Source organism: Pristis pectinata, chromosome 2 (genome assembly GCF_009764475.1).
Source record: "Pristis pectinata isolate sPriPec2 chromosome 2, sPriPec2.1.pri, whole genome shotgun sequence".
Classification (NCBI taxonomy): Eukaryota; Metazoa; Chordata; class Chondrichthyes; order Rhinopristiformes; family Pristidae; genus Pristis; species Pristis pectinata.
The window spans coordinates 128,399,752-128,418,495 of NC_067406.1; the positions used below are offsets into that span (position 1 = coordinate 128,399,752).

The following is an 18,744-nucleotide window of genomic DNA, read 5'->3' on the forward strand; positions in this document are numbered from 1 at the left end:
TCTCAGGGAAAAGTACGGAGGAAATGTGGCAAGTATTCAGGGGATATTTGTGTGGAGTTCTGCATAGGCATGTTCCAATGAGATGGGAGTCACGAGAGGATACAGGAACCGTGGTGTACAAAGGCTATAATAAATCTAGTCAAAAGGAAAAGAAAAGCTTACAAAAGGTACAGAGAGCTCGGTAGTGTTAGAGATCTGGAAGAGTATAAGGCTAATAGGAAGGAGCTTAAGAAGATTAGGAGAGCCCAAAGGGGGCATGAGAAGGCCTTGGTGGGCAGGATTAAGGAAAACCCCAAGGCATTCTACAGGTATGTGAAGAGCAAGAGGATAAGATGCGAAAGAATAGGGCCTATCAAGTGCAGCAGTGGGAAAGTGTGTATGGATCCGGAAGAAATGGCAGAGGTACTTAATGAATACTTTGTCAGTATCCACTACGGAAAAAGATCTGGGGGACTGTATGGGGACTTGCAGCTGGCTGAAAAGCTTGAGCATGTAGACATTAGGAAAGAGGAGGTGCTGAAACTTTTGGAAAGCATCAAGTTGGATAAGTTGCCGGGACCAGATGGGATGTACCCCAGGCTGCTGCAGGAGGCGAGGGAAGAGATTGTGGAGCCTCTGACGATCTTTGCATCGTCGATGGGGATGGGAGAGGTTCTGGAAGATTGGAGGGTTGTGGATGTTTTTCCCTTAAGAAAGGGAGTAGGGATAGCCCAGGGAAACGTAGACCGGTGAGTCTCACCTCAGTGGTTGGTAAGCTAATGGAAAAGATCCTAAGGGGCAGGATTTATAAACATTTGGAGAGGTATAATATGATTAGGAATATTGTCAAGGGCAGGTCCTGCTTTACGAGCCTGACTGAAATTTTGAGGTTGTGACTAAACATGTCGATGAAGGGAGAGCAGTAGATGTAGTGTATATGGATATCAGCAAAGCGTTTGATAAGGTACCCCATACAAGGCTTATTGAAAAAGTAAGGAGGCATGGGATCCAAGGGGTCATTGCAGTGTGGATCCAGAACTGGCTGGCCCACAGAAGGCAAAGAGTGGTTGTTGAAGGGTCGTATTCTGCGTGGAGGTCGGTGACCAGTGGTGTACCTCATGGATCTGTACTGGGACCCTTGCTCCGCGATTTTTATAAACTACCTGGATGAGGAAGTGGAGGGGTGGGTTAGTAAGTTTGCGGATGACACGAAGGTTGGGGGTGTCGTGGATAGTTTGGAGGGCTGTTAGAGGGACATAGGATGCAAAGTTGGGCTGAGAAGTGGCAGATGCAGTTCAACCCAGATAAGTGTGAAGTTGTTCATTTTGTTAGGTCAAATATGATGGCAGAACATACTATTAATGGTAGGACTCTTGGCAGTGTGGAGGATCAGAGGGATCTTTGGGTCCGAATCCATAGGACGCTCAAAACGGCTGCGCAGGTTGACTCTGTGGTTAAGAAGGCATATGGTGTATTGTCCTTCATCAATCAGGGAATTGAATTCAGGAGCTGAGAGGTACTGTTGCAGCTATATAGGTCCCTGGTCAGACCCCACTTGGAGTATTGTGCTCATTTCTGGTCATCTCACTCCAGGAAGGATGTGGAAGCCATAGAAAAGGTGCAGAGCAGATTTACTAGGATGCTGCATGGAATGCGGAGCATGCCTTAAGAAAATAGGTTGAGAGAACTCTGCCTTTTCTCCTTTGAGAGACGGAGGATGAGGGGGGACCTGATAGAGGTGTATAAGATGATGGGAGGTATTGATAGGATAGATAGAGACTTTTCCCCAGGGCTGAAATGGTGGCCACAAGAGGACATAGGTTTAAGGTGCTGTGGAGTAGGTACAGAGGAGATGTCAGGGGTAAGTTTTTTTTACTCAGTGGTGAGTGCTTGGAATGCGCTGCCGGCAACGGTGGTGGAGGTGGATACGATAGGGTCTTTCAAGAGACTGTTAGATAAGTACATGGAGCTGAGTAAAATAGAGGGCTATGGGTAAGCCTAGTAATTTCTGGGGTAGGGACATTTTCGGCACAGCTTTGTGGGCCGAAGGGTCTGAATTGTGCTGTAGTTTTTCTATGTCCTATGTGCCCAATTATTTCAATATTGTGCAATATCCCTCTTGAAAACTGATGCAAAGTATTCAGTTTGATGCCTCTTAGTCATTGAAGATTTCTGTGAAATGCAACTTCATCTTAATGTAAATACAAATTTATTGTATTGGTGACTATAATCTATTTTTGTGGTTGCCGTGTGAAAATATCTACCACAATACAATAAAAAGTCAATGTATTGTATAATATATTTAATTTAAGAACAAACTGAACTGATTCATGACTTGATTTGATATACTGACCACATGTATTTTTAATCATGATATCAAATTACTTTTCCTGTTTGTGTTCCACTATGGGTAGTGGGCATAGGATGGCACATGGAGAGTAAATAAAATTAATGATGAGGCTATTGTGCAAGGCAGATTTATAATGGCTAAAACTATTCAAAGGCCTCTTGACAGGACTCCACCCTGCTTCCCAGGTATATGCTGCTGTTAAATAATGTGCTGAATTTTCTTGCATTTCATTGGGAAATTAATAATATAAAAGTTCATTATCTGTAGATTGAAACAGTTGATAAAGCAAAACCTGTTACAATGGAATTAAAAATAATGAGCAATTTCCATACCTGGGCCAGTTCTGTATGTTAACCCAAGCAATTTTGTGGATTTAATGTGTTACATAATCAAGAATTTGGGCTAGAAATTGATCTTTCAACTTTTAGGTTCTCATAGTTTATCTCTGGTTGAACTGAGCTCTTTCGGTTTACAGCAAGTTATTTCAAATTGTCTCTCTGCATTTAACGTTTCAAAGGCTCAACATCTTTTATGTTAAAGACATCCCTGTTATAAAATGATGACTACAGTTAAAAAGGAAAAGGTAATTGTTGGTTGGCACCAAAGTGGGAGAATGTGTCTTTAAATATTTCATAACCAGTGTTTGTTTATTAATGCATCCTATCATTGGTAGCTTACAGTTTTAGCCCTGTACTTTGCCAGGAATGCAACTGTTACAGCTGTTTTTAATATTCAAAAACTTACAAGAGTGTGATTCCAGTCTTGCATCTCAAATGTAAGGGGAGTCCACTGAGTTGCAAGATGATTGGGTTACAATACCACTCCCCACCCCTCCCCAAATAAGGAAAGTTAAGCTCTGTATACCCTGCACTTATGATGTAGGCTTTTTTGACTTTTTGTTGCTTGTGTACTGCATTTTCTAAATGGCAATTCTTCCTCCTCTCAGATTTTAAGCACTGCACTCCTTGGCCGTTGAAAACTTATGGAATGGTGGAAGGTGCGCAATGGTAGCGATGTATCCTTCAGCGCCAACTCTCTCTCTCTCTCTCTCGTTTCAATGGGGAGTACATCACGTATGATAGCTTGACTGTACACTAATCACAGCAGTGATTAAACATTTATGTATGGAATATTCTGAGCACTGTTATGCAGCCCACTATTTTGAAGTTGCAGATTGTTGCTTCTACTGATGTTTTATAACGGAATAAAATGGTGAAACTTCCAGAGTCCACATTTGCATAGAGGAGACAGTTGTGTTTTTTAAACAAAAAGTGAATTTATTAATAATCAGCCTTGCTGCCTCTGAAGTTTGAAGTATTGATTCAGTCCTTGTATTTGAGAGATGCAAGTTCACCTTTTTAACTCTATCAATCTCTTCTCTATACTCAATCTTCATTTCCTCACATTTATTTTGCCTTTTTATATGTAGTCTTGCACAAAATTAGTGCTCTGTCACTTCAGGTGTAGACTCTGCATGTCTCCTTAAAGATTGTTCATTTTGGGTGGTGGTCAGGTTGCCAGGAAGGTCAATAGCTGAGGTGATGGGAGATGGTGATTACATATCAAAGGCTCCCAATCCACTACGATATTAGTAAACCATGATTATGTAGTGTCCAGTGATTAGTACCAAGACAATTGGATCTAATCTTTCCTGCAAGAGTGGTTGATACCTGGAGTGTGCTGCCTGAGGAGGTGGTGTAATCAGATACTTTTACTGCATTTAAGAGGCATTTAGACAGATACTTAAATTGGCAAAGCAGAGAAGGGTATGGTCTCAATGCAGGCAAATGGGATTAGCACAGGAAAAGGTTGGCCTGGATGTGGTGGGCCAAAGAACATGATATGCAGGAAATGGCATGATCCTGTGCATGGGTGTCATCAAAACTACCTCAAATGCTCAAGAATCATTCTGAAGTGACTATTTGAATATTTGAGTGACATAAGACATTCAGAAATGGTCAATAGCATGTTTTAAATTAGATAATGTAAATTTTCAGTTGCTAGAAGGAGGAAAAACCCCAGAATTATTTTGATTTGAATTTCCAGGCCTATGTTGCAGTACATCTTGGGAATGAATGAGATGCTCTTCAAAGTTTCGTGGAAAAGCTGATGAAGGACGCATACTGGTTGGGATTGGTGCCGGCAAAGCAATTTCCAACCCTAATGTTAGTGTATATTACAATTGTATTTGTCATTAGAAATGTTTAATTGTTAGGTTTTAATACATGTTTAAAACAGTTACAGAAGAGAAAATCTCCTAAGAGAGTGCTGGTCTTTTAGGTTTTGATTCGGGCTTGGGGAAAGTGGCTCCTGTGGTTTAAAAGCAAAACATAATTTTTTTCTAATGTATTTATGTGCATCCAGTCTCCATTGGAAGGCTAATACAAAGAGATGGGTATTTACTGCAAAAAAAAGTGGTGCTGACTACTCCAAGAAAGGATGGCAGAACAGAAGTGTAGCATATGGCTGACTTGCATTATGGGGCGCTATGGGCAACAAATGTATTTTTTACAATTTCTTTCCTAGTGTGGTTCAGTTATGTTTTTCAAGTCATGATAAACTGTCCTGGATCACTTTTTCATTAAAATACTGTTTAAATATACAAACACCTCCCTTATGAAATGGAGGCATTCATAGTAGATACCTGCATCTGCTCTACCCCCAACGTTCATACCAAGTGACTTGTGACTGGCAATCAGGATGGAAGCACTTCACCTGGTCATGTGCTTCTACAGCTGGGCTACTTGCCAGTCGCAAAAAATTCAAAGGAACTGGCAGATGAGGATTTGTCTCCAGTTATAGCAGCAGTTGCAGGAGATGGCAAATCCCTTGGAGAGAGAGATTGAGAACCAGCACTTCCCTACCCCCTGATGCCAGCCAACTTGTTGAGTTCACACCCAGAGAAGGTGGATTAGGGTGCAGAGCCAATGAAGCAGTTTGATTATCATGTTTGAGTAATCTTCGGGGCTTAATATTAGCAGATGCCCATATCAGTCAGGAAGCTGTGTAATACCTGAGAGGAGTAAAAGCAGCTGATTTGCTAAAAGCAAGAATCCATAAGAAATTGAAGGATGTATTCATGTACAAACCAATTAAAGAAATTATTTGATCTTCTAACTTTCATTTTCTTTGTGGTTTTAATTTGACTTGCAAAAGATCAAATATACTGACAAATCAATTCTGTAACCTGAAGGGAAATAAGAGATTACTAATAAGATAACCTGTCTGTTAAGTGGTGTCAGCACATCCTGACAAACATTCGTCGCAAGCATGCACGTAGCATTATATTTCTTAATTAATGTCTTAGGACAAGTGATGCCATAGGGCTTTTATCAACAAAGCCTGATGCAAGTTGGAGTTTACTGTTGACATGTTTGTTGGCAAATGTTCATGGGGCTAGCTTCACTTCTGCACCTGGGGACAGTCTGATTTCTGCAATGCAAGCTGAAGTATTCTGTTCTCATGGGGTTGGCTTCTGTGGTGAAAGCTTGGATACTCATTGAAACTTTTTTTTATTTTGGTTAAGTAACAATTTCTAATGCTGGCAGATAAAGACAATTTATTGCACTGTATTGGAATGCATAGTGAATCGATCAACTAAATGCATTTAAAAACAAAATCTTAGCCTCCTCAGAATCTAATGTGGAATATACATAGAAATCTTAATGACCACAGGTATAATACTGTTTCTCCAATGATTTTGTTTTTACTCTCTACTGAGAGTTCCATATCTCTGGCCAGCAAGACACAAACTATACAGTTAGGAATATTGGCTTGTTTCCATGTTGGCATAACCCTTTGTGTTTTGCAGAAGACTGAAATGACCAGGTTAACAGGAATGTTGTACTTGCCTCTTAGATTTCACATTTGCCCCCTTCTGGATTTCACAATTGTTTTTGGTGCAGTTATCGTGTGCTGTGTACTGTACTAATTCCCATTCAGATCTCCAGCTAAAATTGAGACTGACTAGAAATACTGCAGGTTGATGCTTGCTGGTTTATTTCCAGAATTGTGTGCTGGAATGAATCTGCACAGTTCCTGACGAGGCCTGGTCCAGTTTTGCGCTGCTTTACACCCTTTGTTCCTTGCTAGTCTGGCGAGGGGGGGACAGCTCTTAAAGATGTACTTCCTATTGCAATCACTGTGTGTGCTCCAGGTCTCCAGCTGCTGAGGTGGAGGTAACGGGAGAAGGAAAGACTCCTGATTTAGTGAAATGTCAGGAGGAAGGCGCAGGGTGTCTGAAAATCTACTAGGACCAATGTAAGATCTTGGGAGGAAGTGGTGTGAGAATCCACACTCATTTAGGCAATGCGTAGATAAATTTCATCTTCTCACGAGATACGTCAGGATCAGCTCCTCGCCACAACAACCAAAATGATTGTACTGAGTAAAAGGATCAGGGATACATTCATTCACATGTTATGATTAGTGCAGCTGATCCTGCAAAAGGACATGTGAGGAATTATTCTATCATCTGTAAACTGTGAAGGATTAGAGTGTGAAATGGGACCAATTTTTCTGGTGGGGACAGTAGTTCGGCAGCTCCTTAGGAACTGTGATTAATAGTAAGTTCCTGATCGTGAGTGCGGACAAAGCTGACTCCTTCCTCTTCGCTTGAACTTCTCCCATTGTCTGTCTTGTCCTTCTACTCTTTCCTGCTGTTCTTTAGCCTGGGCTTTGTCTGCATAATGCTGCTGTCTTTGGATTACCAGGTTGTGCAGCACATGAGGATGACGTCTCTGTACCTATTGGTGTATCCTGCCAAGTGCCCCTGAACCAATGCAGACACTAGTATGTCACTTTCAGAATGCACGTGGCATTTTCCGTACATAGCTAGGACTTGTGTGGCTCTTGTAATGGTGCTTGGCAACTTGGGTAGAATGGTGAATTGGTGTGAGGAACCTGGAAAGCAGAAGGTAATCTTTGTTTCCCAGGAGCTTTCCCTCTGGCCAGTGCTGGCTGCAGGAAAGATCCAGCGGTTTGGTCTCGTGCATGGAAAAATCTCATTCGCCATCAGGAAAATCTTATGATCTGCAGCTAGCCAAATACTCAAGTGCAAAGCTTTCCTGTTGATCTGAAGTCTGTTATTAATAGGGATTCTCCTGGGCATGTCGATGATTGCTTGTACTTGTGGGAAGTCAGCAACGCTAGCAAATCCCAGTGCCTGAGATGGCACCTGCTCCTCGGTGAAACTAAAGGTAGATGAAACCATCTCTCTGTGAACACAATGCCTGGGTGACATCTTTGATGCTAGTGTGAGCAGCAAGCTGTGAGACATGGCAGAAATCTGCAGTAGCATCTTGGAAAGATCTTGTGGCAAGGAAGTTGACTGTGAATAGGACCTCCATGTGGAGTGAAGTCCTTTATAATAGTCCTATATTATCCTTAATATCCTTTCATAGTCACAAAAAGAAACAAGATTTTGTGATCCTTCAACTATTTTACAACGAGTGTCAGAGGTATGGCAACTGATTTTAATAGGTGAGGAAATCCCAAAGGGACAAAAGGTGAATTTCTATGCAAACAGATTATTTGTGACTGTGTAGTATTCATTTTGCAATTTACAATGCTGTGTATTACACTCAACACAGTACGGTACTTCAAGCTGGGTCTATTTTGTGTTCAACTTTCCCACCTTGCCCTTCTCAATATCTTCCTGTCTACAGACTGGCCCTAATGTATTTATTAGCTTGAACATTCCTCCCAACCTCCAAATACTCCCCCTTTCTATTGACAGCTCTGACTTGGTAGTTCTCCAGCCTCCAAGTCAAAGTTTTTGTTCATATGTCATTCTTGAGAGTGAAAATGGAGGCTGATGCTCCAATGCCATTCTGTCAGAGGAGATGTGGTCTCAGTTGCTCTGAGTGTAAGATGTCCTGTACCAATATTCTGAAGAACACCACAGGAGTCAGTGCCCTGGCCTCTGTTTATCCTCCACTAACAGCACAAAAACAACTATCCTCTGTCACTATCACATTGCTATTGGTGGGAGCTTGCAGCACTTGCACTGATGGCCTGTTTTGTATAGCCTACGCTTTGACTCATTTTTAAAGATGCTGACAACTTTAAGGGTTATTAGCACATAACTATGGAGGAAAAGTTTTTCATTATAATCCTGGCTAAGTCTGTTTTGTTTTACCAGTTACATAACGCAGTTCAACAGGACCAGTTACAGAGGGAGGGCTGGAAGGTTGGGATGGTACTGAATGTACTGCTTGACAATGGGGTTTAGAAATTAAACATGCCTGTAACTTGTGTTTGCATGTCTCCCAATATTTTGTGATGAAGTATGAAAGTCATAGGCCTTCAAATCCTAACTTAATTCAACAGAATCGTTAACTTCATAACCTCCTTGTCTCTGGAGCACGCAGTGTGACACTTCATTAGAAACATCATTTAGGGACATCTACCCAACTCTGAGTTATGACATTAATTTTGAAATGTTATGGAACCGAAGATTACAGTGCAAGGTTGAAGTGCAATCAAGGGTATTGTAAGGCATGGAACCCTGCAGTTTTGAGTGGTTTACTAACGTGGTAACAAATCCCTAGTGGTGTAGGCACGGAGAGGCAATCAATAGAGCATGTTAGAGGTCAGGACCCTTCACCTTCATTCTGTAGTAGTTGTCTCTGTCTCTCCTCATTTCCTCACCTTTTTTACAGTGAGGATGCACGGAGCGATGTTCTAAAGGATTATTCCAATTTTAGGATTTGATATTTTTTGGGTTCAGCATCGTTGGATTTAAAAATGTTGCACTTGTATCATGAAGATTTGAATTTATAAAGCTTTAAGATAGTAATACACCCAATCTGTTTGCAGATTGCAAGGCTCTGTATCCTTCAATAACATGGCATCAGATACTGGTCACTTCACAAACACTTAGTTTGGATGTCATTTTGGAGCTCCTAGAAGACTGCTAGAGCCCAGAACAAGTACATAGCACATGGAAGAGTACAGCACAGGAACAGGCTCTTTGGCCCGTGATGTTGTGCTGAGCTAATTAAACGAGTAAGTAACTAGTCCCTTCTATACAAGGTCCATATCCCTCCATTCTCTGCATAGTCATGTGCCCATCTCAGAGCCTCGTAAGCACCTCTGTTGTATTTGCCTCCACTACCACCCCTGGCAGTGCATTCCAGGCATCCACCACTGTAAATATTTTTTAAAAAAAACTGCCCTGCATATGTCCTTTTGAACTTGCCTCTTCTCACCTTTTTAAATGCTTGCCCTCTTCTATTAGGCATTTCAACCCTGGGAGAAAAAGGCGCAGACCATTTTCTAAATGGAGAGAATTCAGAAATCAGAGGTGCAAATGGACTTGAGAGTCTTAGTGCAGGATTCCCTAAAGGTGAACTTGCAGGTTGAGTCACTAGTAAGGAAGGCAAATGCCATGTTAAGATTCATTTCAAGAGGACTAGAATATAAAGGCAAGGATGTAATGTTGAGGCTTTATAAGGCATTGGTCAGACCACATTTGGAGTATTATGAGCTGTTTTGGGCCCCATGTCCAAGGAAGGATGTGCTGGTGTTGGAGAGAGTCCAGAGCAGGTTTACGACAATGATCCTGGGATGAAAGGGTTAACATATGAGGAGCATTTGGCTCTAGGCCTGTAGTCACCAGAGTATAGAAGGATGAGGGGGCATCTCATTGAAACCTACCAAATATTGAAAGGCCTGGATAGAGTGGACGTGGAGAGGGTGTTTCCAGTAGTAGGAAGGGTCCAGGACCAGAGGGCACAGCCTCAGAATAGAAGGATGTCCCTTTAGAACAGATGAAGAGGAATTTCTTTAGCCAGAGGGTGGTGAATCTGTGGCATTCATTGTCACAGATGGCTGTGGAGGCTCAGTCATTGCGTATATTTAAAGCGGAGGTTGATGGGTTCTTGATTCTTCAGGGTGTTAAAGGTTTTGGGGAGAAGGCAGGAGAATAGGGTTGAGGGAAAAATAAATCAGCCATGATTGAATGGTGGAGCAGGCTTGATGGGCTGAACGGCCTAATTCTGCTTCTGTGTCTTGTGGTCTTGTCCTGTCTACTCTATCTATGCCTCTCATGCTGCTCCTGAGAAAACAACCCGTTTGTCCAACCTCTTCAAAGCACGTGCCCTCCTAATCCAGGCAGCATCCTGTTTTAAAAACCTCTTCTGCACACAAGTTTCCACATCCTTCCTATAATGGGGTGTCCGGAATTGAATGCAATACTCCAGTTGCAGCCGAACCAGAGTTTTATAAAGCTGCAACATAACTTGCTGACCCTCGATCTCAGTGCCTTGACTGATGAAAGTAATCATGCCACCTGCTTTCTTTACCCACTCTATGAACCTCTGCAGCCACTTTCGGGGAGCTATGGACCTGGATCCCAAGATCCCTCTATACATCATGCTGTTAAGGATCTGCCATTAATAGTGTACTGTCCTGTTACATTTGATTTCTCAAAGTGCACCACCTCACATTTGGCTGGATTAAACTCCATCTGCCATTTCTCCACCCGTATCTGCAGCTGATCTATACCTCGCTGTATCCTTTGACAATCTTCTACACTATCGACAACACCACCACCAATCTTCATATTGTCTGTAAACTTACTAACCCACCCATCCACATTTTCATTGAAGTCATTTTTATGTATCACCAATCTGATGATGATCCCAGTTTCTTGCCTCCAGTTTCTGTATTGACAAGTGTCTACCCATTGAATATCATGGTGCCAGGTTGTAAATTTCTCATTATGTGAATATAATATAATGCATGTGATAGGGTGCCTTTCTCAACTGAAAGATATCTAAACATTTTAGACATGAGCTAGATTATGAATTAACAGGCATTTCATTTCATTCTTGATTTATAACATTTTATTTAACCTAAAATAACCTAGCACATAAAATATTTCTAAACAGCACAAGCTTAAGGGGAAATTGTTGACCCTTAAAGCCTAATGAACATCAAAAGATGCTGGAAATATGAATTATAAATGGAAAATGCTGGAAATGCTCAGCAGTTTGGTCAATCTCTATGGAAAGGGAAATAGCAGTTCAGATTGATAAAAGGTCTCAAACTGGAATGTTAACTGTTTCTCCTTTTTCCCCCACCCACCAAGCCTAGATGTAGGAGACTTGGGAAACAGTGTTCTGCTCTGGGTGCAGATCAGCAATCAGAGTACAAATTGTGTTGATTTTCAAGTGGAGTTGTATGCAAATTTCTGCTTGAACTATTGAATTTGCTTGAAAGTAAAATCTGAGTTAGGGAGTGAAATATTTTTCCTTGGATAAGGCAATACTTGGTGTTTAAAGGTGGCAAGTAGTGCACTTTATAACATATTTTACAATGAAGCCATTTTCAGCTAAAATACACTTTTTAGTATTGTCCACAACCTGATGTTAAACCACTGAAAATGACTTTGGCGGGGGGTGGGGGAGATCACACAGAACAAAACACTAACTTCATTTGCTGTGAAACTTTTTGTCAGTTTCACAGCAAATTAATTTTTTATATTCCTATTAATGCCTTTTGCATTCCAAAAAAAAGTGTGGTTGAGATTTGTCACTGCAAATTGCATGGTGAGCAATAGTGTTTAATTTGGATTGGCCAAATTTTCACGGTCTTTTTAAAATAGTTTATTTGTGATGTGTTTAAAATTTCTCCATGTGAATGTTCTTTATTTCTGCTAAATTGTTCTGGTAAACCAGTACAAATTGATGGAAATCCATTGTTTCTAAAATACTCGGGTGGATTGAAAATCCAAGGGTTTTTGATTTCTAACCTGCTTTCAATTCTTCGGGGATTTGGTTAAATTGCCTAAGAACAGTGACAAATTCTGGATATTAATCCTCGCTGATACAGAGCAGGTTGGATATTCCAGAATGTTTGCTGGAATCTTTTAAGCAAGGTAGATGAGCTCTTCAATCTAACTTGCATTCCCCAGAAGCTGCATCTTGTGATTTAAGCCATTTTACGAACTGAACATTTTGCTTTGAACAACGTCAAAGTACATCCATTGGCAAATGGTCAGCAGAACCGATCTTTACAAGGCACAATTATGACATGGAACTTGCTGCACTTTAAAACTGTAGTTTTGGAAGCTGAGTGGATTTTGTTTTTGTTTTGAATCCAGTGTAAATGGGCCCATTCATCGCCAACAAAGAACTCTATGAATGATGCAGTTACATTGGAAGGAGTTTAATTTAGAAAGGGCATTGGACATCTCATGAGCAACCAAGTCACCTGAGCTTTGTAATGGTTCATATTTTCACAGTTGGCATATTTTAAAATGGCTCTAATTTGCTTTGTGTTCGTCAGCTGCAAATTCCTCAGTTTTTTTTGCTACATGGGATTTTTTTGTAACTTTGTTCATGGTATGCACTTAACTATGAAATCTGTTCACAAAGCTTTCTAGATCATGAAGTATTGTGAAGCTTGAATAATTAGGCTATTAAGGGTGCACACATTTAATGTGATCAGCAAGGAAATTTTCTGCAATTAAAGCAGGATCAATACATTACGTAATTCATTTTTAAGGTATTTGGTAGAAAGATCTTTGAAAAGAGAGGAAGCAGGAAAGCAGCTGAACCATACAGAGGTTAATGCCTTAAGTATGATGGTTTAAAAGGCCTTTTTATTTGCTGAATCTTGTTATGAAGTCATAGCATTATGCAGCATGGCAACAGGCTCTTTGGTCAACTGGTCCATGTTGACCAAGGTGCCCCATCAAAGCTAGTCCCATTTGGTGAACATAACAGCACAGTACAGGCCCTTTGGCCCATGATGTTGTGCCGACATTTTATCCTGATCTAAGATCTATCTAATCTAACCTTCCCTCCCACATATCCATCCATTTCTCTATCATTTCATGTGTCTATCTAAGAGTCTCTTAAATGTCCCTAAATGTATCTGCCCCCACAACCTCTGCTGGCATTGGTTTCCATGCACCCACCACTGTGTGTGTGTTTGTGTGTGTGTGTGTAATACCTTGCCTCTGATATCCCTTCCCCCTGCCATACCTTCCTCCAGTTAATTTTAAAATTATGTCCCCTTGTGTTAGCCATTTTCTCCTGGGGGAAAAGTCTCTGACTGTCCACTCAATCTATGCCTCTTGTAAAACTCAAGTCACCTCTCACCCTCCTTTGCTCCAAAGAGAGAAAAATATGAATTGCTTCACAAATTTATGTGTCATCCTTGCACAGGGGCCGTGCTAATCTTCTCTGTATCACTTTAATTTTAGTATGTGCTGCTGAAGTTGCCACAGTTCTGCTGCAAATTACCAGAATTTACTCTGGTAAAGGGAAGTATGTTTGACCTGTGGTATATTTGTATCCAAATGCCGAAGTCTGGAACCCGGCAGATTTCACTGGCCGGCAGGTTTGGCTATGTGGATTCTACCAGGCAAGTGGAAGACATGGAGGAATCCAAGTAGTGGATGTGGGCGGTGGGGCCCACTTGACAAAACCCAGTCTAGCATGATCCCATGATGTGTGAGAATGAGTGATTGGTTTGGAAACTGATTACTCACCTTTACCATGCCACCAGTTAAGTGTTCTCCCCAGCACCTGGTTTGGAATTGAGTTCATTCAGCTGTTGAAAATAATATGGCTAAACATTTATCAGAAGTCCTTGGCTCAGTAAGTTTGTACACTGAATGTCTGCATAATGGAAGTCTTCGGCTGATCGCAATGAGCTGGAGGAGTGCTATCTTTTGGTCTCTGTCTCCCTTGGTTTAGGAGGAGGGTATTATCCAAAGCTGCTGTTCCTGATCATCATGTAGTATCTGGAGTGTTGGTAGGTCTCAAGTGACAACACTGAATTTTCCCCCTTGCAATCAAAAATGGTGAAAGTGCACCTGGTCAAAGCTCAATCATAAGAAATCGCTGTATGGGATGGCCTTCTATCATTGAATAATGTCTATGAAATCATAATTGCTGGTGGGAGAGATAATTATAACTGCAGTTATTTTACTTGAGGTTGTGAGAAATGAGTGGTGACGAAGCCTAGGAAAGAGTCCATGATTTCAGGAAAGGTGGGAGGAAATGGGTGCACCGAAAACTAACTACAAATTCTTTACCAATTTATCGATCAGCGTAAGTGCGTTAGTCTATCACTGATTATATATTTAGGGAATCTTGGTATTGAGCTTGCCTGTCACCTTTTGGATATCAGGCTACAGCCAACTGAACGTAAGTTTGTAATGCAGGCCATATATCTGTATGCAAGCCTGTAGAGAACAGGCCTTTCTGGAGTGAGCTGGATTTCTCCTGAAGGCCGAGAGATCTGTTAATCTTAAATGTCCAAGACCCCCTTTTTAAATTGTCAGAAAATGATTTATTTTCCACTAAATTTCCAGCTTTTTTGGAAATTTTTTCCCCATTTTCCAAAATGGTTGCTGTCTCTCTCTGGGGGAAAAAATTGGTTAGTTTTCTAAATTGAAATCAGTTCATAGAATCAAACAACTTCTTCAGAGTCCGTTTTGCCCACTTTGCCTATGCTACCTCCAAGAAATACTATGTCTTATTCCCGTTTACTGTCTTAATAGCTTAGCATGTTTCTCCTTTAGGAATAATGCAGAAGCATTTTTCAATCACCTTGCAATGTACAGTATATTCCAGGCTTGTTCTTTAAAAACACAAATACTTGTTTACTTTGATCTAGTTTTCATTCCAGTTACCTAAATGAGTCTGTAATCAGATTTGAGATTCGATCAAGAATTTTTGACTTGAGATTATATATTGGCTTACACACAATGACCATGATCACACTGCCATTTATTTGAGAATACCACTGTTGTGTACCTGATGCACTCCTGCATAACATCCCTGGCCCATACATGATTGCACATGAATCTACCACTTTTACAGTGGTCGGTATTCTTTACATTTGTGAGCTTCTGTGGTCTAAATGGTATAGAGGCACCATAGGTGTGATACTTTTATTTATAAAAAGATGTATTTAAAATTGCAACTTGGCTTTGTGACATGAATTTGAGAATAAGGTGCTGGACCTACATCATAACTAAAAAATAACACATTGCTTTGATTGACTGACTACACTTTTCATTGTTTTGTAAAACCAGAGTTTCACTTTAAAGCCTTAATTATTTTGTTTTTTTTAAATATTTGGAGTAATTCTACCTGCTGCAACTATAATCATGCTAATACTAGGAGTGGAGCTCCCCTGTAATTACGGAGAAATGCTTCTGGTAACAATCTTGCTTTGTTGCTTGATAATATTTTTATAAACTTTTTAAACCAGTTTTCGCATTAACCTGCAATAACATACTAAAATGTGATACCAAGTAGGTAAGACACATTTATTTTGCTGTTTTAGAAAGAAGCAAGGACATGGCAAATTGCTTTAAGCAGGGTCTACAGACAAAACTCCAGTGTTGATGATTTCACTGTTGTTAGCGTTGTTTGCACTCTGGCTAATAACTGAAGCAAAATGTTGAACTTGTTGTGCTGCACTACCTTCTCCTGTTGCTCCTTCCTCTTCCTTTTTCTCAGACCAGTTTTCTCCTCCTCTCCTCCCTCCCTCCCTCCCTCTCTCTCCCTCTTGTTAGTTTTCCAGTAGTAGCTAACATGTGACTTAGTTGCAACCACCAGCACAGAGTATTTTTGCTCGGCCACCAAATCATAGTGTAATGTCTTCCTTTAATCACCTGCATTGCCATATTTCATCTCCCAGAAATGCGGACTAACGTGGTTGGATGCTGACAGCATGTTTGGGAGGAGCTTACCCTGATGCAGCATGCACATACGATAGCAGCAGCAGCTGCCACACGGTCCCCCCTGTTTTACTGAGTCTCAGGCAGCTAATGCAGCAGAGCACTTATTCCAAGTGCTGCTCAAACCTGCCACTTCCTCAGCAATTGTTTTAAGATTCTGCAGCAGCACTCGAGCAGATTCTGCACAGGATTTTGTTTGAGGAGTTCCTGACTGAAAGATTGATTGGCTCTTTTCACTGCAGAAGTGATACGGTACTGTGAAACGCCCCCTCTACAATAGACCACCTTTTGCTTGATTTTTTTTTGACACTGTCACTTTGGCAGCTATTTTTCTCTTCCCATTTCTCTCCTTCCCTTTTCGCTCTATCTTTTTTTTCTACTCCCTTTTTGTAAAGCTGTGCTGCATCACTAAACCACATTATGCTGTGCCCTGCACCCTTTGCCTTCCTCCTCCACCTCTGCTAGGCAGTGGGAGTATGGATGCTGCTGTTGTGACGACCTCTCCTTCTTTTAGTCCACTGCGGATCGGCATGCTGAATAATCCTGCTGTCAATGGGTGAGGACATTGATGCACGAAAAATCAACAACAGCTTTCTCCGAGACCATAACTATGTGACAGAAGGTATTGCTTTCTATTTTAATTCTAGTGTTTTAACATCGGCTAATAATTTAGAATGCATTTCCTAAAGAGCAGACTGTAATCTTGCAGAATAGCAGCACAATCATTGAAGTCATGTGTTGAATACCTTATCAGATCAGAAATGAAGTAATGAGTCAGCAGTTCTGCTTCAAGTACGTTCACGAGTGTGAAGCCTCACAAATGTTAATTGTTTTGTTATAAAACCTGAACAGTGTGTACAGAAACATAGCTTAGTCCTGCTTTGGTTAAGTTTTTAATAAAAAAAAATATAGATGTTGCCCCCTCTGACCTGCATTTTAAAAGAAACAAAAGGACCTGTTCCTTTAGAATCCACATTTGTAAATGTGCATTTGCTAGTTCTCAGTCATGAATCTGATAAATGTCTGACTGCAGGGATTTGGCCCACTTGAAGGCTCCCCTACTTCCACATTTTAATTAAACCCACTATTCATTTTGGTCTGGTTTCTCACTTGGAGATTTGAATAAAAGCTGTAATAAAAGACGCCAGTAATATTTCACCATGTGACTTTTGTGTTTCTTGGGATATGTGCCACAAAATGATGTGAAATGTCGAATTCTAAAATTGTTGTCTTGCAAAAATCTTCAGGTGATCTGTGGTCATTTTTTTCCCCTCTGATTCATTGAAAATCTGTTGAATGTATCTTTATCTGTGAAGTTGTCCAAAAGTATGGTGTGGCAGTACTCATTTGTCTCATTGATGATTGGACGTGCTTTCACACACTGAGTGTCTCATCTCTGTTGTGCTCTGATAAGATGAAACGTGCAGGCCAGGTGCTGCTTTGCAAGCAGGGGAGTTTGGAGCCCTTGGTTGCTCTTGCACACCTCCTTGTGGCCAGTATGAGGGGAAAAAATGACCTGCACCTGCTTGTTTCGATCGGAAGCTGAGTGGGTGTGCAGGAAATAGTGGATAAATGGATTTAATAAAGACCTCTTCATCAATATCAAAGTGTTTTAAACTGGGAGTTGATAGTGAGGGAAGCAGTACAATCATGAGTTGTGCACAGTTGAGAAAGTTCATTAATTTGACTCCACTATTTCTGTAAATACAGGTCCTTATTGGGCACTGAGTTCCAATGCTTCTAGGCTTAGATAGTATCCTTTACCAATGTGTTCCAACTTGCATCCCATTGCATTGCAGTTGGAGAGGGGAAGACTCTAAAATCCTGCTTTTTACCTTCATTGTCAAATATTTTAGTTAATGTAAAATTATCCAGAGATGAGACAATACGTTTTGTTGCAATCCAAATGTCTGAATGTTAGGTCCAGTCGAGAAATATTTTTAATTGGGGAAACTACAGTAATGCACAACATTTTGCTCGTACCTTTAACATAAAAATCCACAAGTGTTTTTCAATATATAGAAGCATTATTTCAAATAAAAGGATCAAAAGCTGAAGTAGATGGTAGGAAGAATCCTAGAGTAGACAATATGTGGCACATGTTTGGCAACAAAATTTCAGAGGCTACAAGAGGCAACTGAAGGAGTGGCCACTCGTGTCAAAAGGACATGGAATGTAGGGCCGGAAGTGTATGGTATCCGTGTAGCAAGGGGACCTTTGACATTTGAGTGAAAAAAGTATAACATCTGTTTAAATTTTCCTTTAACATGTGACCACTTCTGTTTGAGTAACTTTGTTTTGGGGGAAAAAGTGTTTTATTTGGGAAGGAATAGACTACATTTTCCCACTGAGATCCTAGAGAGAAAAACCCTCTAGCCTTACTAATGTAGAACAGGAATGTAGAGTTTCATTTGTATTTACTTGCTTGAATTGCTGTGTGACATTGTCTCGCAGGACAATATGGATGTGAATTTGAGCAGCATTTGGGGTGCTTTGCTTCATATAACGTGAAAAGGAATGTTTTAGCTGTTGTTGAAGTGTTTTGCACTCTTAGTTTTGGGGCAGTTGCAGTAGATGGGATCCTCAACTGCTCACTAGCGATGGAGTTACTTGAAATTTCTTAGTAGAATTTTATAGCTGCTTTTGGTGGTGTTGCTTTTTGCTGTGGTATGTTTTTGGAAGCTTTCTGCTGTTATTTATTCTTTCA

At 40.7% G+C, this 18,744-nt stretch overlaps 1 protein-coding gene and 1 non-coding gene across 5 annotated transcripts in view; one reads left to right on the plus strand and one right to left on the minus strand.

Moving 5' to 3' along the window:
• Positions 1 to 18,744, plus strand: part of LOC127586356 (serine/threonine-protein phosphatase 2A 55 kDa regulatory subunit B gamma isoform) — a 232,718-nt gene that overhangs the window by 61,302 nt on the left and 152,672 nt on the right. Inside the window, exons 1-2 of one of the 4 annotated variants that reach the window (XM_052044270.1) lie at positions 16,093 to 16,289; positions 16,552 to 16,659. The exons of 1 other annotated variant lie outside the window; for it this stretch is intronic. In XM_052044270.1, coding sequence (XP_051900230.1) covers positions 16,590 to 16,659 — 70 coding nt within the window. In that variant the 5' untranslated portion in view covers positions 16,093 to 16,289; positions 16,552 to 16,589. Of the gene's footprint in view, positions 1 to 16,092; positions 16,660 to 18,744 lie in introns of those variants that run through there. 2 more of the 4 variants (XM_052044280.1, XM_052044260.1) reach the window with 2 other exon arrangements.
• Positions 13,462 to 13,563, minus strand: LOC127567581 (U6 spliceosomal RNA). Its single transcript, XR_007955920.1, has one exon. It is a non-coding gene; the product is annotated as a U6 spliceosomal RNA (small nuclear RNA).